This window comes from Prionailurus viverrinus, chromosome A2 (assembly GCF_022837055.1).
Source record: "Prionailurus viverrinus isolate Anna chromosome A2, UM_Priviv_1.0, whole genome shotgun sequence".
NCBI classification, from domain to species: domain Eukaryota; kingdom Metazoa; phylum Chordata; class Mammalia; order Carnivora; family Felidae; genus Prionailurus; species Prionailurus viverrinus.
This window is the reverse complement of record NC_062562.1, coordinates 52993443-53017133: the sequence shown is the minus strand read 5'-3', so window position 1 is coordinate 53017133 and position 23691 is coordinate 52993443. Positions and strand designations below refer to the sequence as shown.

The 23691-nt window shown below is 38.6% G+C and overlaps 2 protein-coding genes across 3 annotated transcripts in view; one reads left to right on the top strand and one right to left on the bottom strand.

The window, feature by feature from the left end:
* PPARG (peroxisome proliferator activated receptor gamma) overlaps positions 1-22591 on the bottom strand; it is a 135402-nt gene extending 112811 nt beyond the window's left edge. The window contains exon 1 of one of the 2 annotated variants that reach the window (XM_047839313.1): positions 22459-22591. The gene's annotated coding sequence lies outside the window, so the exon portion shown is untranslated. Of the gene's footprint in view, positions 1-21445; positions 21543-22458 lie in introns of those variants that run through there. The other variant, XM_047839304.1, reaches the window with a different exon arrangement.
* LOC125154746 (translation initiation factor IF-2-like) lies at positions 21649-23136 on the top strand. Its single transcript, XM_047839325.1, has 2 exons — positions 21649-21749; positions 21942-23136. The coding sequence occupies exon 2, from the start codon at positions 21959-21961 to the stop codon at positions 22682-22684; it is 726 nt and encodes a 241-aa protein (XP_047695281.1). The 5' UTR covers positions 21649-21749; positions 21942-21958; the 3' UTR covers positions 22685-23136.
* Positions 23137-23691: the final 555 nt, after the last annotated feature.

The window sequence follows — 23691 nt, the reverse complement described above, 5'->3', positions numbered from 1 at the left end:
AAATTAAAGAATGTTGATTCCAGATTAAGGTAAATCATACTAGCAATGCTTGACACTGGTCTCAATTTCCCTTTGACATATATATGAATTCATAAAGAAGTAGACAAGAACAAAGTAAACTGCCATGTGTTCCTAGCTTGTGGCCCTAAGAGTTGGATCAAAGAGAAAATTGGGCCAGCTCCTGCAGCTTTCAGAGGCAGACAGGTTTCCATAACCTCCCCCCCAAAACCCCTCCTATAACTGAGATCAGTAATCTCCTTTCTGAACACATTCAGAATTGCATTGTACCATACACTGAAGGTGTAGTTTCCAAACAGAAACTACAGTAGGGAAGAAACAAGATCCATTTGGGGGGTAATGCATACCAAGGATCTTCCACATTCTCCACCTGGTCAGTTAATTACAGATTGGTTTATACTCATTAGATTGTAAATCCTTCTACTCATCCCTATAAACCAGAGAACTAAGACTGTGAAAACAGCAGACAAACCCCTTACATTTCAAGAGAACCCACATTCAATCGGGGCTGTTCATATCTACTCATCCAACTTTTTAGGTTCTACTAAAAATCCTCATGCAGATGTAAATAGATAATAACTCAGGCCAAAGGGCAATTTAATCAGACTAATTTGTCTGAAATGGTATAAACGGCAAAAGCTGACTTTTGAAACAACTTTCAGAAAACAGAAAAATAATTAACAATGAAAACCATCAAAAACTTATCAAAGAATTATTTCCCAAAAAGCTCTGGGACTAGATAATTTTCTGGATTATTTTTTTCTAACTTTCAAGGAAAAGATCATTTTCTTGTGACAAAGTTGAATGAATAAAAACATATACAAACTTGTGGTCAAATTACTTTTTCAAAAAGAGCGTAATATTGATATTAAAAGGGTGCCTGGGTGGCTCAGTCAGTTGAGCATCCAACTTCAGCTCAAGTCACGATCTCATGGTCTGTCTGTGGGTTCGAGCCCTGTGTCAGGCTCTGTGCTGATAGCTCAGAGCCTGGAGCGTGCTTCAGATTCTGTGTCTCCCTCTCCCTCTTCTCCTCCCCCACTTGTGTTCTATCAAAAATAAATAAACATTAAATAATTTTTTAAAGAAAAAAAGTAGTGAAAAACAGAAAAATACCAGTCCCACTTATTAATACTGATTTAAAATTATAAATAAAATGCTAATGAGCAAATCCAATCATATACTAAAGGAACAAACCACCATAATCAGGTTGGATTTACCTCAGGTAAAGATTTACCATCAGAATATCAATTAAATAACATGTCACAGCACTAGGTCATATTTTAAAAGAAATGAGATGATTATCTCAAACAATGCAAAAAATAATAAAATTCAACATCCATTCTTGACATTGTTCCTTTAGAAAACTAAGAACCTTTAATAATGGGGATATTTATCTCACTCAGACTTATAACCAGTATCATCTTATTTGTGAAATATAATGACATTTCCCAAAATGTGTTCTGTAGGTAGCCAGTTCTTTAAGACTTTCCAACAGAAAAGTTCTACCATAAAAAAATTTGCACGTGTTACTCCTTTTCTTTGGAGATTAATTTATTAATCTCCAAAAGTGCATAAGAATTGAAAAAAAAACAGTAATAATCTGCCTTAACTCCTCAAACTTATTTGAACAGGTTTCTTCACTTTCTATTATTTCACTTCTCAACCCACTTTGCTACTGACACTTAAGCAAAATTTACAAGTTGTTTCCTTCTTGCTAAATTCATTAGTCTCAATTTTCAATTCTATTTATCCAAAGTTGCTCTGGTGTTTGAAACAAGTGGTTCTCCTTCAGGGAAAAATGTTCTGATTTGCAGTATTTGCCAATTTCAGTGGTATAAATACTTCCACCGTGACTGAGTTCATGCTACCAACATGACGTCACTGAGCATGGAGACGGAAAGAACAGGCAAAGTGACACATGCTATACAGCATTTCTACCATACGGATATAATGAATGTGTAATGTATAATGTATACATGATTAGGAAGGATCAACAATGTATAATGATTAGGAAGTGATGCCTGTGGTGTTTATTATGTTTGTTTTTTGTTTTTGTTTTTATTAAAAAATTTTTTTAAATTATATATAGAGAGCACAAGCTGGGAAGAGGGGCAGAGGGAGAGAAAGAGAGTCCCAAGCAGGCTCTACACTCAGTACAGAGCCTGATGGGGGGCTCAATTCCATGACCCTGGGATCATGACCTGAGCCAAAATCAGAGTCAGGTGCTCAACCAACTGAGCCACCCAGGTGCCCCATACCTTTGTTGTGTTTTTTTTAAACATAACTTGTTTAAGAGCAAGTATACACCACTGTATTTTAAATAATGGTTGTGGATAATAATTGGCTCACAAAAATCTTAAAATTTTAACAGCTGACTTTCACAAGCCAGTCTGAGCTGGCTCTAGCACGCTGGTGTTCTATAGTATTTGATATTTGGTCCATCCTTTATCACTGAAACTGTCTCCTTCTTTAGCTGCCTGAAAACCAGTTTCTCCTAGTTCTCATCTGGTCATATGACTACTACTAGGGTGGCTTTTCTTGGTACCTCTTCTTTCTGAGTGTTTCTATTTTATGTGTCCTGAAAGTTCCTTCTTGGCTCACCCTTTTCCATAAACACATCTGCTTGCTTATAGCTCCTCCATCTTTATCTGTAACCACAACTGTTCTCTCAAGAGTTCTAAATTTGTATTTCCAACTTTTTTTTGGACACTGCTACCTGAGATCCTTCAGGAACCTCAAACTCAACACCACCCAAACTAACAATCCATCTTCTCCCTCTAAAGAATGAAAGAAACACAACTCAACTCATAATTGGGCCACTCCTCGTTCCCTGTAAGATTAAAAGGAATTCCGTTCTTTACTCAGGTATTTCAAAATTTGTTACAGAAGATTCAGTTCATAATCACAATTCACGCTTCTCATATCCCTTTTCCCTACTTCCTTTCAATTTTTTTCACACACTGCACTCTCCAAAATGTCTCCTTCACCTAAACCCCTCCTCCTCAACATTTTCTCCATTCCCAGCCCAGTAAATCCATAATCTCTCCCTCTTCCTCCCCTTTCCCAGCACTTTAAGATGCCCTCCAGCTTTTCATACCCGGTTCATTTCTACTCATTCTCCAGCAATTCCTCACAAAAACTAGGAAATGACCTTCCTTGCAAGATCAACTTTTCTAAGGGTAAAGGAACAGGGTGTTGCACTATCAAAAGAAAATTCCCTTTGGTGGACTGGGAGGAAACTGAAAGTATATGAACTTACCCAAATGACTAATTTTTATCCCATCAAACCAAATCTTTCACTACATTCCCCCTAAATGCTGGCTGATTCCATTACAGTCCAGACTCAAGAAGGGCCAATTATATCCTTCCTTAGACTTTCACAACAGTCATATAAAACTTCCTATTAAATTTGACTTTTGATCCTGAGATAACAAAAAAAGACTTTTGCGTAAGAGACTCAAAAGGTAGAGGAAAATGGAAATGAACAATCTCTTAACAGTGGTTGGTTTTAAGTGATAGTGGAATTACTGAACGTAAGTTAAAGATCTGGTGATTTACCTTGTCACAACTTACAAGAATAAGTACTTAAAGTTTCTTAGCACTTACAAGACACGCAAACTGATGCAGTGAACCAGAACAACTAAAAGTTTAGGTCTAATCCACAGTTATACCTGAATACAGTTTATATTTGTGTATATCTAATTGTTAAGTGTGGAATGGTGGTAGTGGTAATGGTGGTGAGAGTGGGAGTGTAGACATCTCATTCTCTAGCAAATTAAATACTGCAAAATTAGGCTGTTTGTTAAAGAATACAAGACAGGGTGGCTGGGTTCAAACTATTTGGGTTCAAATCCTAGTTTTATCACCTGGCAGGCTATTTTTACCTTTCTGTGCTTATTTCTTCATCTGAAAAACAGAGATAACAGTGTGTGCTTTCTATGGTTGCTGGAAGAATAAAATGAGATAATGTATGCAACGCTTAAAACAGCCTGATACAGAATAAGTACTCAATAAACATTAATTATTACTATCAACAGCTAGATTACTCTTTTGGTGCTGGAGAACAGTCCTTTAGAAGGATAGTTTAGTGACATTTTGGCTAAGGATTTAAGCTGTGGAGTAGACTAAAGGGTAGACTGAATGGAAAGAAAGCATTCTCTAAACATGAACTCATATGGTTACATTTATAAATCAATTATAAACTAAGTTATCCTAGTGACAATATAACTCCAAAAAGTCATGATAGCTACTTAGGATTAGGAAGTAGAATGAGACTGTAGATTGGAAATAAAAAATGATAATTATTTGTTGAGCATCTGATATTTGTTAGCAGTGTTCTGGGCTCTGAGGATAAAGAATGAACAAAACAGACAAATGTTCCAGCTCTTGTGTAATTGCATATATGAAGATGTAATAAAAAAAAAAACCTAGATCATGAAGGATCATATGATATATCTGATGCAACTGGCATTTGGAAAAAGAGATAAAACTAAGGTTGTTAGAGACAATTAGGAGTTACTTCAACAAGCTACTATGCTTTACCAGGATTTACAAATCAAGGTCTATTGACCCCCTTCTCTCAATATGAAGATCAGTGATTCAAAAAATTTTTATAAAACCAATCAAAATCCACGTGTAAATCTCAGAAATAGCAACATAAACATTTTGTTCATGCTAAATTCAGGATAAAAAAAAATCCATACTTCATCATTTGACAAGTAGATAAAAACACATTTTATTTCCATATTCTAGTTAGAGACCTAACCAAAGACAGACAAGTTAGGAATTGGGAAACAGAGAAAAAAGGAAGAAAGCCATTAGAGGCGAGAAACAGAGAAAGGGGAAAGAAAAAAAAAGGAAAAAAGAGAATATAGGAAATGGCAAAAATGAGGGGGAAATAAGGAGGGTGGGAAAGAGAGGGAATTAGAAGGAGAGCTAGAGCAAGAACTGAGGAGACAGCCAGAGGACCTCAAAAATCCAGATTAGTCACAGGTAATAACTTTTTATGTTTAAGCTCAGCTATTCACTGGATATAAACATCAGAAACTGTCATCATTGGTATTTTATATATTATACAGAACTTAGAACCCACTAAATTATATAACCACACTGGTATTTTTACAATGATAACTACAGACAAATGCTACCTTCAGAAGACTACCCTGGCTTTTCTCTAAATTCACATTTTCCCTACTTTGGTGCCTATGCTCATACTATTTTTCCATTTGAGATGCTTTGTCCACCATCACCCCACATCCAATGAACAATACTCATTAAATATTTATTGAGTACCTACTATATACCAGGCACTATTCTAGGCACAATTCAAAATTTTACACATATTTTAATGAAAATGGGCTATTTTAAGAAAATATTCTACTAGAACAAAAATGATTTCTTTCTTCTGCAGTTAACCTTTCTCTTCATTTGATACCATAAGCACTAAAAAAATAACATTCCTCACTTAAAAGCATTCTAGAATTTTCCCCAAACTATAGTGAGGATAACACTCCCATAGGAGTGTAAGTCCTACAGATCCTCCAAAGTGCAATTAATCTTTATTAATTCCAGCTGCTAAATGTTGACAGTACAGTTTTGAAGCTTATAATAACTATGTCAAAATGTTAAATAGCAGGGGTACCTGGGTGGCTCAGTCAGTTAAGTGTCTGACTCTTGATTTCTGCTCAGGTCACGATCTCGCAGTTCATAGGATCAAGCTCCGCCTTGGGCTCTTTGTGGACAGCGTGGAGCCTGCTTGGGATTCTCTCTCTCCTTCTCTCTCTGTCCCTCCCCCACTTGCTCTCTCTCTCAAAATAAATAAATAAACATTTTTAAAAAGTTAAGTAAGAGGTGCCTGGGTGGCTCAGTCGGTTGCTCAACTTCGGTCAGGTCAAGATCTCACAACTCAGGTTCGAGCCCCGCATTGGGCTCTGTGTTGACAGCATGGCCTGCTTCAGATTCTGTGTCTCCCTCTCTCTGTCCCTCCCCTACTCACACTCTCTCAAAAAAAAAATTAAAAAAAAATAAAAACAAAAATAATTAAAAAGTAAAAAGTTGAATAATAAAAGTAATTTGAAATTTCACCCCCATCAAAATGGAATCCCAAAGACATTCCCAAAATGGATAGTCATGGCTGATCTTGTTCAACCCAAGCAATATATCACAGGAGGGAGAACGAATGATTTTAAGATCAGCAGCATGACTGTGATTTAGGTAACTTGCTTCTGCAGATATAAGCATCACTTGGATGAGGAACTTACCACAAATATTAAAGGTGGAATTAAATGATGGGTGAGAAGCCATTAGAACAGTACTTTCTTTAAAAAGAACTGTGGAACTAACTGTACAGATATGCTTAAAATTGAATGTGCATTCAAATTTAGGTAAACATAATTACAAATTCTGATGAAAATGTCTAGACACTTAGTATACACTGGTGTTCCAATACAGTCAACAGCGAAAGAAATATGTTCTATGAAATTAATATTATAGGCTAGGGAATTGCTAGGGAATCACCCTATAAGTCATCCGGTTTATTTGTACTATCAAACAATACGTCTTGACATTTTGCATGAATGTCTCTACTGACATAGTATTCACTTCCTCACAACGCTTCTCCCATCATTGGACAATTGCAGTAATTAGAATCCTTACATTGAGCTGAAGCATGCCTCCCTTTCATTTCTAAAAATCCTTTGACAAAGGGCTATCTAGGATACAGGAAGCTCCATAAGTCTTGCCTACTGCTATACTCTCAGTGGCTAGCACAATGTGTGACACATAGTAAACACGCCATAAAAATGAGTACATGGCTGATGACCGCCCACAGGACTCAGTCACGAAGTCCAGTCCAGTTGTCCTTTAGGACTCCAGCTCTGAGGTGAAGGAACTTTTCTTTCCAATCCTTGTGGATACTTTTACAAAATGCGAAATTATGCGGTTGAATGCCATGACAATTTAAATGCTTATGCTTCCATTTGCACTTACCTTGTACCAAGTCAGAAACTAAGGGTTTATAAGCAGATCAGTCTCATTTTCCCTACCTCTTTGTTCCTACAGGCCCTGCTCATTTTATGTCCAGATGTTGCGATAGCCTCCTGTTTTCCCTGCACCCTACTGCCAAATTAATCTCCTGATTAAATCATCCCACTCCTTTTCTCAAGACCTGGAATCTCACCACTCCTTATAAGATAAAACCCACACTCCTTTGCCTGCATTCCAGACCCTTTCTCATCTGACCTAAAATCTGTATCTCCAACCATATTTCTCCTACTCACATACACGTACTACATCCACTTCAAATGCGTTGATCTCTGCAGAGTTCCCCCCAATCCATGCTTACGCATTATTCTAGGCTTTGTTTTCTTAGGCTGGATATTCCTTTCCCCTCCTTTTAGGCTGCCTCAAACCCTGAACTTTTTTTTTCTTTGTTTTATGGGGAAAAATTCACAGAACACAAAATTAACTATTTTAAAGCGCACAACTCAGTGATATTATGCACATTCTTCAAGCTGTGCAACCAGCACCTCTACCTAGTTCCAAAACATTTTAATCACCTCAAAAGGAAATCCTGTACCCATTAAGCAGTCACTCCCCCTTCCCCCAGGCCCTGGCAACCACTAATCTGCTTTCTTTCTCTATGGATTTGCCTCTTATGGATATTTCATATTTAAGGAATCATACTTAATTCCCGTGTTTCTTTTTCTGTATATATTTTTTTCTTTTCTCCCCAAAAGGTCACCCTGTCAATCTTTGAAGTTTTCAAGTTTGTTTAACCCATCTACATGGTTTTTTCTGGGTACACCCTCCACTCCCCACCGATGTGCCATTTCCTGAACTTTTGTAGCATTTGCTTTCTGTCTTACTTATTTTAGCTCTTAATCATATACTGCTCTGAAGTGTTCGTTACATGTTTCAATTTCACCCCATTTTGATTCATGTGGACTATAAACTCCTCCTTCTAGCAGCTTTGGTGTCTCCCTTTGTGCCTACAACCTACCTGAACATGTGTGCCATCCACAGTTTCCAGCCATACACAAATGAATAACAAAACTAAGGAAACAAATCTGGATCATCAGCAAGAGAAAGCTTCAAACTCATTTCAGTTCATCTTTCTTTTTATCAGGCTCTACCGTCCCAGCCATTTTGCTTCTCTCTCTTGGTATTTCTAACAGGGCCCTTCTTTGCCCTAGTAGGAGGTGAACAGGTGTGGCTACAGAAGGATAATGGCAGGCTGCCCAAGGGTGGAGAGTGCAAATTCCCTGCATTGATCTTTTGCTAAGGGACTCCTACCTTCATTCTATATCCACAGAGGGAAAGTCTGCTGAGAAGAGGGGGTGTACAGAGATGTCACAAGGCCATATAAAAAAAAGGTTCCTCTATTTGCTTTGCTTTTATATGTATATCAATTTCTTTGGTATTTTGATTTCAAGTCGCTCATAAACCCATATCTGCCTTGTGAAAGGAGATTAACTGTTAAATAATGATGGTAATACTTGTGATTCATATATGAAACAGCACAGTGATTAAATTATTTTATATACTATAAACAAATCAATAGGCTCAAACTTGATACTCTTTTATCTAATACTTAACAAAATGTTTGAAAAGGAACCTGTTTTATTTTATGCATGAGTAAGAAGTCTTAATGACATTTTACTGTACATTATTATGAGTTTTTCTCCAGCTGTAGTATTAAATAGAATTTGTTACAGTTGCTATTAGAAGCCTCCAAACAAGAATGTAAAACAGTGCTCTGGCCCTTAGGCCATTTAAAACCTGTTTTTCTGACCAGAACAACTAAAAGATCCAACACAGAATGCTGAAGTCTATAATTAACATTTTTCCCCCTTTTCATATCCCATTTTGCCCTATTTACAACAAGTAAAATGTATCTCTCTTCTGGCATTAATTTCAAATCATTATTTATCATCAAAAAATGTTAGATACAATAAAGAGTAATTTAGGGAATTCCTTAAATATGTAGAGAAGACTAGCACTGAGAATCCGATACAAGTGATATGAAAAAAAACCTGTCCTCAAAATCAGATCGAGTTTAAAAATATTTTTAAGTACTTAGAATGTACCCAGCCTCCCTGTGCTACAGGCTGTGAATTAGGGAAATCAAATCAAGTTTAGAAGAATTCATAAAGTACTTGTAATGCACTCAGTCCCCAAGCTACAGGCTGTGAATTAGGGAAATCAAATCAAGTTTAGAAGTATTTATAAAGCACTTATCATTGCCAGTCCCCTGTGCTATAGGCTGTGAATTAGGGAAATCAAATCAAGTTTAGAATTTTTATAAAGTACTGATAATATACCCAGTTCCCTATGCTATAGGCTGTGAATTAGGGAAGGTATGCAGTACATATATATGTAAGAGGAATAAGAACTACAACATTCATTTCTATCCTCTATGAATTAACAATTTTTCTTGGCACACAGAATTCGTACATAAAAATTGTAAGAGGGGTACCTGGGTGGCTCAGTCGGTTAAGCGTCCGACTCCGGCTCAGGTCATGATCTCATGGTTCATGAGCTTGAGCCCTGTGTCAGGCTTTGTGCTGACAGCTCAGAGCCTAGAGCCTGCTTCAGATTCTGTGTCTTCCTGTCTCTCTCTGCCTCTCCCTCACTTGTGCTCTATCTCTCTCTCTCTCTCTTAAAAATAAACATTTAAAAAAATACATGTAAAAAAAATTGTAAGACATGACAGCAAAGAATCAGCAAATATAAATGTGTAATACAAAATATGGGATGCATTAAATTACATTTCAGAGTAGATCTGGCTTCTAATTGTTTTCCTTCAGCTAAGATGAAAATTAGCTTGCATTTCCTGAATTCAAAAGCTGGTGGCCAGTGTAAATATTTTACATACCTTGCATGACAAAGGACATCAACCTGATGTTTTAAAACGTAATGTGCTTAATAGAGACAAATTAATCATGTGTATGTATCGTACTTTGCTAGGATTAAAGATTGGTCCAGCAGACATAGAGAAATACACAGCATGAATCATGTGCACAACCTAAAAATGTCTTAGATTTTCTCGGCTTTTACTGTACTGTGGTTATATGCCTCCCTGGTGCTAGATGCTGGTTCACCTACCCAGCATGATATGCTCTCCAGACTAAGAAGTACTAGTTCACTGTCTCTAAGGCCATGTTTTCAGATGGGCAGATTTTATTTCCTATGTAAGGATATCTAGTGTTGAAAAACAAGTGGTCGGTCACTCATTAAATGTTTGTGGAGTTTGTGGAATTGAATAAACTGCACTGAAATCTGTAAAATTTGAGAGTTTTGATTATATCTGAACTATATTGCACTCTATTTTGCCATGGCAGCCTATATATGAATGGATTAATTCTATTTAACTTCACATAAGCTCCTTCAAAATATATTTTCCTTATCATTTTTCCCCAAAAGTGTCATGTTGTTCACAACTTATGTTTAAGTGGTTAATAAGATATTTTCTGTCAATGTAACATCAGAACCAAAATGACAGACAATTTATATGTGAGTATAGCAATTGGAAATAGCTATAATAAATCATCTGACCAAAGGATAGTCATTTCAAATAGTATCTGAGTTACCGTTTGCTCAAATATTATAGTCTAGATATATAAAAGTTCTTTATTGGTTTTTTTTTAACGTTTATTTCTATTTTTGAGACAGAGAGAGACAGAGCATGAATGGGGGAGGGTCAGAGAGAGAGGGAGACACAGAATCTGAAACAGGCTCCAGGCTCTGAGCTGTCAGCACAGAGCCCGACAAGGGGCTTGAATTCACAGACCACGAGATCATGACCTGAGCTGAAGTCAGACGTTTAACCGACTGAGCCACCCAGGTGCCCGCTTTATTGGCTTTTAAAGAAAAGTAGCTAGGGGTGCCTGGGTGGCTCAGTCGGTTAAACGTCCAACTTGGTGTCAGGTCACCATCTTGCTGTTCACGAGTTTGGGCTCTGTGCTGACAGCTCAGAACCTGGAGCCTGCTTCAGATGCTGTGTCTCCCTCTCTCTCTGCCCATCCCTGCTCATGCTCTCTGTCTCTCAAAACTGAATAAACATTTAAAAAAAAATTAAAGAAAAGTAGCTAACTTTATTTCCTGGCGGGGAGGGGATTTTAAAAAATATTTTAATGGGATAGTCCCAGTGAACTTTGTTTTACATTTCTATTAAGTATAAATAATTTTTCATAAGTAATTAGGTTACAAATTCACTTGTATAATTCACCCCTTAAATATTTTCAGTGTGAGAGGTGCCTGGGTGGCTCAGTTAGTTAAGTGTCTGACTCTTGATTTCGGCTCAACTTATCAGGTCATCATCTCAGGTTTGGTTTCTGAGTTCGAGCCCCGTGTTGGGCTCTGCGCTGACAGTTTGAGGTCGGCTTGGGATTCTGTGTCTCTCTCTGCCCCTCCCCCACTTGCACACAAGCACTTTTTCCTCGCCCTCAAAATAAATAAATAAACAAAAATTTAAAAGTATATATATATATATATTCACTGTGAGAACATTTAAAATAAATCTTTTGCAAAGTGAATAATCACCTTGTCATTTGGATTTTCAATAACAGTAGTACCCTATTAACAAAGGGTGCATTCTACCTCCTTTGTTAATAAATTTATTACTGAGAAGACAGAAAGTAATGCAATAATACATTATTCATAGTATATAATACATACATATGAACTAAAATAATATAGTAATAAGGGACCCAGGAAAAATATTCAAGGACACAGGTTTTCCCCTACTTCATACGCAACTCAAAGACAGCTGTCTGACTCCATGTTGGTCTAGCAATGCTGCCTACTCACAGGACATGGGCCAACCTGTGGCTTCTTTAGATACCACCTCTCCCACTACTGTTCTTGTTAAATCTAGTTGACAATAATCATAAACCCTAGGAGAGATGGAAATTGTTAGTCTTGTTCATTGCTTTATCCTTCTTCTCTAAAACAGCTCCTGGCACAAAGGAGAAGCTCAATAAGTATTTGTTGAATAAATAAATCTTCGTTAAAAAGGAGCTTCTTCTCAGTCAATCTGTCCTTCGAGGTATCATCACATGAAGTTTGTGTTAACCACAAATTCTAAGTGCTATAACTGAATTTTGTTAGCTGAGGTTTGCCTTGTATTAAGGACTAAATTATCAGAAACGGGGGAGACAGAAAGAAGAGAGAAATATTCAATATTCCAGATACAAAATTTATAAAAGCTTTTACAACTGTTTTCATTTAGATAAAGGTTATTCTAAAGACATCAAGCTGGGGCGCCTGGGTGGGTCAGTTGGTTAAGTGTCCGACTTCTGCTCAGGTCATGATCTCGTGGTCTGTGAGCTCTAGCCCTGCGTCGGGCTCTGTACTGACAGCTTAGAGCCTGGAGCCTGTTTCAGATTCTGTGTCTCCCTCTCTCTTTGACCCTCCCCCATTCATGCTGTGTCTCTCTCTGTCTCAAAAATAAATAAACGTTAAAAAATTAAAAAAAAAAAAGACATCAAGCTGATATAAACTCAAAAGAGGTTCCAAAGAAAGTGACAAGAAAAATGTCACCTGTAATCTGGTTCAAAGGTAAAACCACTTAATTTTCCCTTTGGGATTTCTAGAACAATGCAACAGAAAAAAGGAAAAATGAATTAATTCAAAGGCTATTGCTCTGGCCTGTTGTATGCACATATACTTGTATGTATATTATGTATTGCTCTATGTTTATTTATATATTATATTAAATACACATTACATATATAATATACTAAAAATATACCTTTTAGGGATACCTGGGTTGCTCAGTTGGTTGAGCATCCAATTTCAGCTCAGGTCATGATCTCATGGGTCATGGGTTTAGGCCCCATGTCAGGCTCTGTGCGGACAGCTCAGAGCCTGGAGCCTGCTTCAGATTCTGTGTCTCCCTCTCTCTCTGCCACTCTCCACCCCTTCTCTCTCAAAAATAAATAAACATTAGAAATTTGAAAAATAGGGGCGCCTGGGTGGCTCAGTGGGTTAAGTGGCCGACTTCGGCTCAGGTCACGATCTCACAGTTCGTGAGTTCGAGCCCCGCGTCGGGCTCTGGGCTGATGGCTCAGAGCCTGGAGCCTGTTTCTGATTCTGTGTCTCCCTCTCTCTCTGCCCCTCCCCCGTTCATGCTCTGTCTCTCTCTGTCTCAAAAATAAATAAACATTAAAAAAAAAAATTTTTTTTAAAGAAATTTGAAAAATAAATAAAAAATAAAAGCTCTGTTTGTCAGTGTATGCTAAAGATCAAATAGGGAACATAAATATAAACCAAATCAAATCTTACGTATGGCTGAGAAAATTAAGAAGCTCTAACAGAGATGGGATATTTTTCTCCTTCCAAATAGAGGCTAGTCAAGCAAAGACTACAGAGGAGACCAAAATGTGGAATAAAAGTAAGTATGAAATAAAACTGGATATAACCAAAAAGAATTCATGTAGTGTCTTACCATTATCTTCACTAGCTTTCAAGGAATAAAATAGGTAGAGGATTCTCAATGTTTGATTTGCTCTTTCCCTTGGTTTTTACTGATAAGAGTTACAGGCATACTAAAAAACAGAAAAGCTATAAATGTATGCTTTTAGTTACAGATGTAATTTTATATTACTGGCTAAACTTTGGAAAAGAGGGGAAAATATAAACAATTTTAAAACCCTCACTATTTAACATAACTGTCATAATTTTTGTATATTCCTTCCCTTCCAGACTTTTTCATACACATACATTTATATAAGGTTGTAATCAATAGTGCAAATACATTTTATGCTACTTTCAATATTTTTCAGATTTGTTATCATTTTCTAAATTATCATTGATGAGTGTGTAACATTCTACCTAGTGATTACACCATAATTTACTTAACTGTTTCCCTGCTATTGAATAAGTTACTTCTAAGTGTTGGTCCCTATAACAATGATTTTATGAAAGTCTCTGTGTATATTTTTTTTCCTATATCCTGCATATCTTCGGGAAATGTTCCACAAGTATGAGTACAGCATCCCAGTGTTTGATACACTGCCTGGTCTCTTTCTAAGCAGCCGGAACTCAATCATAGTGACATCAGAAATATATAAAAGTACAAGTTTCTTCAATTCCAGAACAAACATTTTAGAATTAAAAAAAATTATCGTCAATAATCACTAGGAAGGGTACACAGATGTTCTACTATTATTAAACTAGAATTGAGGCATATAAATCCATTATCTTGTAAGTCTGTTTAATGTGAAACCTCTGGGGGTGAATCATCCCCAGTGAGCTTATAAAACCAAGTCCTAAAGTTGTAGTATTTGAACTTGGAGTATTTGGAGACTCAGGATTCCTGACGACCATTCTAAGGTAAGAGGAACCAGTAACACTCAGACTATGAAGTGAGCCGGCTAGTCTCTCTTGACACAAGCTTACTGACAACACTGAGCTTCTTTAAGTAATACAATGGAGTTAATTTTACAGGATGATCCCAAGAGAGTCTATCAATGGGGAGAATGCAGCAATGAACTTAACTATAGCAAGGGTAAGGCCCACTAAAAATAAAACTAAGTGCACTCATCAGTGTAGGCCCAGGCCATCTCTTGGGATGCAGGAGAAGGGGGGTTCCAAAACAGTATCTATCAGAATTCTTTTGGAGAGCCTGTTAAAACATATCCCCAGAGTTTCTCTGACTCAGTAGGTTTGGGTGTGGCCCTAGAATTTGCATTTCTACCAAGTTCCCAGATGATGCCGATGCTGCTGGTCCAAGGACCACACTTGAGAACCACCGCCTTGGACGATTTCTTCATTCTTTTTAAAACATTTATTGAGTGCCTACTAAGTATGGTGCTATACGCTGGAGCTAGGAAGATGAATAAAACCCAGTCAGTACCTACTTCAAGTAACTGATAATCTATATTTTTGTAGACATTGCACTGCTCTAGTCCTATATGCCAACAAATTTGGACCTCACTGAAAACAAAGCTTAAAAATATATTATACTGCTTTTAAATAAAGCCAGGATGTTTTTAATTAGTTCCAAATGCTTTAGGAAAACATGTAGTAATCCTACATTGGCAAATGTCTGAGTATTTTCTTCACTCTTCTGGATTTTACCGACATGTGCAAATAATTTGTTAAAGTATCTTCTTCATTTATATATATACCATTCATACATTTGTTCTCTTTCACAAACTGTATCCACTACATAAAACAAGTGACAGAATTTATCTAAACACTTTTCCACATGCAATCAAAAACTTGTTTACACAGGTAATTATCAACTGACAGAAAAGAATGACATTTAGCAGGGTAGGACTTTGGGATTCTCTGCTTTAGATTCAGACTTCCACAACACTGGAAAAAGTGAATGGCAAGTAAACAATTTGCATGAGGGTGGCCCAAACCTAACTGCTAAATACTACTGTCAGCTGATTCACAGAATTAATGAACTTGCTTTTGACATGGCTACTAAGCTTCTATCTCTAACAGAGATGTGTTGGCTTGCCATAACTACTGTTGGCAAAAAATAAAAATAAAAAATAAAGCATGTATTAAGTTGTATGATCTGTGGATCTGCAAAAGCATTAAGTATTATTTATACTTCAGTACATTATTTTCTAGTGTGATTGAAAGGTTCCCCTCATTTCAATCTATTAAGAAGCTACTTTAAAAGTCTGGAAGAACTAACTCATGGAGACACTAGATAATTTGTCTAACATCGTAGTGAAAATAAAAAGACATAATGAGATATAATATTCAGATATTTGATTACCATAACTCATAACCTTAATTTTGATTACATTTCCTAGGAAAGTTGATGTTGGAGAATAACAACTTGTTTTCTTTGAGGAGAAAAAATGGTTTAAGGAAGACTTGTATTGATTTTTCAGAGAAAAATAAAGGCATGTATGAGAAAATATATCCTTTCCGATCACTGCTATTTCCAATGGTTACTTTCCTATTCGTTTCAAAGAGGCTGGTTTATGGAGAAACTGGAACATGAATCACCTTAATTTTATTTTTCCTCCTCCAGATCACCTTTTTCAAACTCCCACACATGTTATCTATTCCCTAAAGGCCTTGTTTTCAGGTAGCAAGGAAACTAGGAACTAAGCTCTCAAATTTTTGCTGACAGTGATTTAAAGAACCAACCCTGCTAGGAATATTGGCATTTTGAAAGTGGACTTCAAACTTTCAAATGACAAATACAGTTTGAGAGGTGAAATGCCAGCTAGTGGGGTGGGGTCAAAGTTAAGGGGTTCTTCCTAGCACTTCATCATTGTACTCAGAGAGTTTGACAGGTCTGTTTCCCCACTGCCTTCCTTATAAAGGAAAATTTATTTCTTAAACATACAGGATAAGAATATTCTCTTTCCAGTCCCTTTCCCAGATTCCCTCCTGAAGCAACTTACAGAGCCAGAGAGAACAGCACTGCTAGGTGGCAATTTCAGAATTTAAAGATATATATATATATATATATATATATGTATATGTGTATATATATATACACATATATATACATATATAGATTTAATTTTTAAGGCTTATTTATTTGAGAGAAAGAGACAGAGTGATAACAGGGGAGGGGCAGAGAGAGAGGGAGACACAGAATCCAAAGCAGGCTCCAGCCTCTGAGCTGTCAGCACAGAGCCCAATGAGAGCTCTAACTAGAGAACAGTGAGATCATGACCTGAGCTGAAGTCTGATGCTTAACTGACTGAGCCACCCGGGGCCCCCAGAGACATTTTAAAATTCTGTGATGTCACTGAGGAGCACGGTAAATTCTTAGAAACCAACCTTGTATTTGAGGTCTATGCACGGTAACTGCAATCTGCTAATTGTGGGAGTTGACCATACACAGATCTCTTACACTCCTACTCAGGGTATTTCCCTATTTTTCTACCTCCCTCCTATCTCCCTTCTCCTTATCTGTGGTAAACTGTGAAGGAATTCACACCCCAGGTTTATGCTAATATGAACTCTTGCCAGAAGGTCAGAAAATCTGTTTCAGTAAGTCTTATCCACATTGTTAACTCTCCTAGATGAGTTCACAAATGAAAGCGTTTTTTAAGAAATAGTGAATCAGTCAAACTAGCAATGAATTTATTATCTAAAATCAATGAAGTAGAATGTCTCCTAAACAGATAATCAAATTGAACTAAACCATTATGTGATCTAGTTTAAAACCTGAAAATGAAGTTTTAAATTTCAATTTTAATTGATTTGTGTTGCATGAATTGATCATTTCATATTTTCCCTTTATATCTGAGAAATCACAGTAGGGAAAGAAGACTCATCGCACCGTGTCGCAAAAAAGATCTTCAAGTTGAGAATGGCCTAGTCACTGAAATAGCTGAAGGTACAGCAATGACTCTGAGAAAACCCAAACGGAAGAGAGTGGAAGTGAATATTGCTCCTCCTCCCCAACCCGAAGGGGAAGCCACAGGAAAAGGAACACTCACCTACAGGCACAGGCCTAAGCTTTCTTTGCCCTCTGTCTCCCTAACCCTTTAATTATATTCCTACATGGGCTCTGTAGCTCCATATTCCCGGAACAGAATGGGCTTCAGACCTGGAATCAAGTCTCTTACTGTCTTGCAGAGGAGACACTTCACAACAAGATGTATTTAACAATTCATAAGCAGAATTTAAAATTTATTATTTGGGGGTGCCTGGGTGGCTCAGTTGGTTGGGCATCCAATTTTGGCTTAGGTCATAATTTCAGGGTTCGTGAGTTCAAGCCCTGCATCGGGCTCTGTGCTGACAGCTCAGAGGCTTGAGGCTTCCTCTCTCTCTGCCCCTCCACCGCTTGTGTGCTCACTCTCTCTCAAAAATAAACACTAAAAAATATTTTAATTTATTATTTGGATGATGCATGGTTTTCCAATTACTCCCTACTAGTAAAGTGGTGGGCTATTAGGAGGCATACTCATTTTTAAGCTCCTAAAGGCCAATTTTTGGTTATAGCTTGTCAGAAAAAGACCCAATTCTTACAACAAGTACAAGTCACTTATAGTCTTTTAGTCGGAGATAAAAACCTGTCTTTTGATTTGAAGGTTCACAGGCCTCATTATACAATAAACCTGCTCCTGGATAACATACATTAAACACTCACAGAGTATACCATAAAAATATGTAAAGAATAGAACTTATCAAATAAAAGCACAATGTGCACCTAGATGGCATTAGACACACAATGTTGACACAAGAGGATCCACGTTGTGTCTACACAGGACTCACAAATATAATGTAATAAAACAAAAAAATTATTTGTCTGATTTTTTATTGAAAATCATCAAGAATAGGAAATAAAATTTAATATTGAAGAGTGATGAAATATTTCCAGAAACATTTTATAAATTGATCACCACATGGTAAGTATTATCTTTAGCTCATTCTTAACAATGATCTCAAAATTAATACTAGGGTGAATTATTAGCATTTGTAGAAGAGTTAGCTATATGATGTGGATAACCATGAAGTTTCTCTTTAAAATATATGCTCAGTTAAATTCAGGACAAGGTCATATCATTTAAGATACACAGGTTTTACGATAAAGTCTTAAAATCATATCAAAAAAAAAAACCTCCAAAAAACAAAAAACAAAAGCGTAGAACAATAACTGCAATACTTTTCCCATTTCACAGACGAGGAAATGCAGAGTTAGAAAGGATAAGTGATCAATGGCCATTACCACCCTGCTTGTGCTGGAGCTCATCTGATCTCAGAAGCAAAGCAGGGTCAGGCCTGCTTAGTAATCAGATAGGAGAAAGAACAAGTGACTTGCCCCGTTGTAATAACTGAAACTGTGAAAAATGTAAACATTCATGTTCTGGGTTAAATATTCAGTATTAAAATGTTAATAGGTATTGATTGTTGAAGAAAAATATTTCTTGGTATATAAACATTCAAAAAAATAAATAAGCACATACTCGTATTGGTGATAGCTTTTGTCTTAACATCTAGAAAGCTATCTCCAAAATATGGTCTATTGTATTTGAATCTATTTCCTTCCAAGAGCCAACTTAAGTAATTAAGGTAAATAAAAATAAAACGTGACATTTTTATTAACTTAGTTCTAAAACATATGCCATATAACTTCTCAAAATCTACCTCCGTATTGTGGTAAAATACAAATAGTAAATGAGAAACTCCATGAAGATTTCAAATAATCTTCAACTTAAAAAATTTTATCTAGAATGTTATGACATGTATAATATGTGGGGGCTGTCTATGCTTGCAAGATGGTTATTCACAAATCTTACTGTACTTTGGTGGAGTCAAATTAGATCAGTTTCAAAGGATTCTGTAAGCACTTTTTGTTGCTTTTAGGCCTCAACTACCTACCCTAATATCAAGATTTGCTAGGAAAAATAAGAAAAGCAACTTAAAAATTCAGTTTAACTGTTTTCAAGAGCGGGGAGCGTATGTTTACATTTACAGATTGGTGACTTAAATCAAGTTTTTTTGATTAGTGATTTTTAAAAAAATCCTCTACAACTGGTATTTATTTAGTGGAAACAGAGGAGACCAAAAACTTCTTCTAGTACATTTACTATACCTTTGGACATATATTTCCAAGTTCAAGCGACAATGAATTTAGTGGGACACCCACAAATCAGAATGATGACATTTTCTGTGTTATCCATTAGCAGATAGATCGATCGATCGATCAATCGATCCTATCAAAGAAGTAAAAGTATGGGCCAGAATTTATAAGAGAATTTGTGAAGTATTACTTTAACATTTTTTCCCCTACTTTATGAAAGTCTTGTCATTAGCAACCGTTTTACAATTTGAAAACTAAATGAAGTGTATTAATACTTGTGTATGTTTTCACAGCATTGCCTTTCACATAGCTTTCACATGCATAATTATCTTAATAATTAAGGTTCATGGCAAACATCTTATTTTCAGAGAATTACAGAAGAGAGAAAAATAAGTATTTGTTTACAATTCTGTAACTTACTAACTAAAAGCAATTAGCCGTGATCAGTAATGCATTTCTAATTCATACGCCTAAAGTCAGGCTTTGTCTCCTATATAAAATTTAAATGTCATAGGGATTTTGAAATTAATAGCGAATTTTAAAAATTGATATAGTTTTTAAAATGTAATTCTGAAATATACGAAGAAATGAATATTAAGGAAATTTGTCCCTTGAAAGAAAAGTGTATTCAATTATTAAAAACACCAATCACAAAAATATTTCAAAGTATTTTAAGTTCAATAAAGAATATGATGCTGGCAGACATATATGTTTTACTTTTTAAAATTATATTCTTATAATTTAAAGGAATGAAAAACAATGTCCAAAAATCTTAGCCAAGAATTCTCTAAACCTTCAGCCTTCATCAATGCCATGCTTTTATAGTATTGTAAAGACTAGAAACAAACGTTTAAATATGAAAAAGAATTTTGATTTTAAAATGAAAACAACACATTTCTCCCCTTCAATGAGTTGTAGAAGATTAAGCTGGTCACGAGGTGATTCTAAGATGCTTTCAGTTATCATTATCAGCAAGTTAACATATATAACTTAAATAACGGAGAAAAACCACGTGGAGTACAGAGTAAGGCAAAATAGATGGTTTTGTAACAAGCTTCATTTTTTGGCTAACATAACGTTAGTTTTAAATTTTCATATATCACTATGGCACCGTATTGGCCACAGAATGCATCTGTGCACCTGACAACAGACAACACAAAAATTATGTTAAAACTTGAACAGGTTCTCTTGAAACATCACTCCTAACGCTAACTGGTAACATGGGTAAGTGTCTTCCACAAAACAATCATAAGAGTGTGAAGTATTTCTTTAAAAGAGAAGCCACAGGGAATGTCTATGTCAGTCTCTATACCAGAAGGGTTTCCTAAATCATCTAACACCATCCGTTTGATTCTGCTCTCAGTTAGTGATTGATCATTTAGCTATAGACAGAAGACTGCCACAGAACATCTGAGATTTGTGGAAGAAGATGATACCTGGGTCCTTTTAAAGACTAAGTTATTCACTCTTCTCTCAACAACTCTGCTTACGATTTGTTTCATGAATGATAAAAACAGTTGACATTAAAATAATGTACTTCAAAATAAGGAGACTTCTCCAGGAATTGGGTTCCTAACAACTCAGTTCAGCATCTTGCTTGGTTTTGTTTTCAGATGATGATTTAAACAAAATTAATTTTACACTTCATCCCCCAATCTTAAAAGGAAAAGAAGAAAAACTTCAGCTTCTTCATGGCAGATTACTATTATTTGACTTTATTCCTCTAAAATAGAAACAGTCTTCCCAAGAAAATAGTGAATTATCCTTAGACTCAAGTGAATTAGATTCTTATGTTAAAACAACAGCACAGCCAAATAATCACTATATAGTATAATCGTCACCAACATCACCTTGCAAATTCTGGGTACATCAACACATTTCGCAAAATGCAATTAGAGTGAGGCGACTCACCTAAGCAACGGAAGCTAACAAGAAGAATTTAGAAATGCAGCCTTCTGATCCCCAGCAGAGGTAAAGGCCCCTTCTTTACCTAACAACTGATCTTATATAAAAGCAGCAAATAGGTTACTCCCAGTTTCTGCCTCCTTACCTTAGGCTCCTCCCCAAATACCAAGGCATACAGTACCACAGTTACACACCCACTTTGCAATCCCTGCACTGAGGGACCAGCGCTTTTTAAGTTACCTGCCTCTCCCAACCTCAGAGTACACAGAGCGGGCGCTGAAGCTCGGCAAGCGCAGGAGCCCCCAACCGGGTAATTCCACCTTTCCCAACACGGGGGTGGGGCGGGGGACGCACGCATTCTCCATCCCCCGGCGACCCTAGGGAGTCTGGCCAACCTCCCAGCCCCTCCACTCGGCTCACGGCCTGCACAGCGCTCAAGGGCGCCGGGAGGGGGTGACCCCAAGGGTGCCCCTCGCTCAACTGTCACCGCGCCCCCACACAGTGACCGCCGCCTGGGCTATGGGGACTGAGCAGGAGACTCCACGGCCGAGGGACGGACACGCATCGGAGCCCGCGTTTCGGTCCCAAAGTTCGCCTCGAGCGCCTCCTGGACGCCCGCGCACCTCCGCCAGGGGCTCGGAGGTCCCCGGTTCTCTGGGACCGCGACCCAGGCGCTTCCTCGAGGGGGCCTGTCCGGGGAGCGCGGGACGCACGGCTGGCGTCTCCCGGTGCGCGGCCGCCGCTCCGTGTGGGGCGTCTCGCGTGCAGCCCGTGCCCTCCCCCGCCTGGAGGGCTCTTTCTGCGCCCGGACTTCTCAGCGCGCGCGCAAGACCCTCGCCCGGGACCTACCCGCTCCCGTCCCCTCAGACTCGACGCCGCAGCCCGGTCCCCTCAGCCCCACGGCCTCGCAGCCCCGGCCCTCCTCGGGCCCCGACCCTTCGGCGCTTCCCCGCCCTCCGGACTCCCCCTCGACCCGCGGCCCCGCCGCCCCCAGCGCCGCCCCGCACCCGGACACTGACCTGCGGCGGCACCCCGCTCCGGCGTCCCGGCGGCCGACCCGAGCGCCCCAGGCGGCGGCTTAGGCGCGGGCGCGGGCTCGGGCTCCGGCTCGGGCTCAGAGTGCGGTCGGCCCCGCCTGCCCGAGGCCGAGCCGGGCCGGGCCGGGGCGGGCGCGGCGCGGCGCGGGGGCGGGCGCGGGGGCGGAGAGCACGCGGCGCGGGGCGCCAGCCGCCAGGCGCACAGTAGGGCCCCTGGCCACGCCGGCTGTCTTGGCGCGCGCCCACTCGGCTCGGCCTCGTTCGTTCCTCACAACCACCGCTGGGAGGCGGCTCAGAAATGGTCCCATTTTACAGAGCGGGCGTTCGAACACAGCTCGGATAGGGACCCGTAGGGCCACGTCTGGGAAGAGCACGAAGTGCGGGTTCCGGAGCCCGCCTTCCATCTCCAGGCCGGTGTGTCTCACCCTTGGCACTGTGGTCTGCAAGGCTTCTTTCTTACAAGTTGTTATTTTTAATGACATTCTTAAAAAAGAAGTTAAGTCATATTGAGGATCACCGTTGGGCCGTTTAGCTGACGACCCAGTGGTCCTGCACGCTTTCAGTGTCCCCCTTTTGCATTTGTACTTCACGCAGGTGTCCATTAGTCCTTTAAAGTGACAGAGTTTTGGTTTTAATCATTAAAAGCATTTCTTAAACTCATTAACATAATTTCTTGAATTCTTCAGTGGTGTTTCCTCCACTGAGGGCCTGGGACACATGGTGGGGGTGGGGCAGGACGTGGGGCGTGGGACAAAAGTTTGAGAAGCAGTTTACGGCACTCTGCCTTGTAAATGTACTAGGTAGACTGTGGGCGGCTTCTTCTGCAGCTGTCTCCACGACCACCCCTCCAGAGGGGTTAACAGATGCCCAGTAAGAAAGCTTCTGGTCTTGTGGACTTGAGGCCTTTCCTTCTGTCCCTTCTTCCCATGTCATTTACTGAGCGTCCTGTTCTAGGCCTGGTCCCCCTTGAGGCAAAGATGAAGAAAGTCCTTGTCCAGAATGCTCTCTGGTCCTTTAACGTCTTAACTTGGTGGAGATGCCTAGGTCTTCTCCCTTCAGTGCGGAAAGTTCCTTTTTGTAGTTTGCAGTAAAATTTCGTGAGGGTATCACTTCCGAGAAGGTTCAGAGCTTAAGTCAATGGATCCATGCCCTTCTATTTGTGCCCTCCAACAAGAAGTGCCACAGCTCTATAGGATGTCAAAGAACATTTATTGA

Excerpts from the sequence above, each read along its gene's own strand:
- LOC125154746 (XM_047839325.1), top strand. The coding sequence starts at position 21,959 with ATGGGGACTGAGCAGGAGACTCCACGGCCGAGGGACGGACACGCATCG.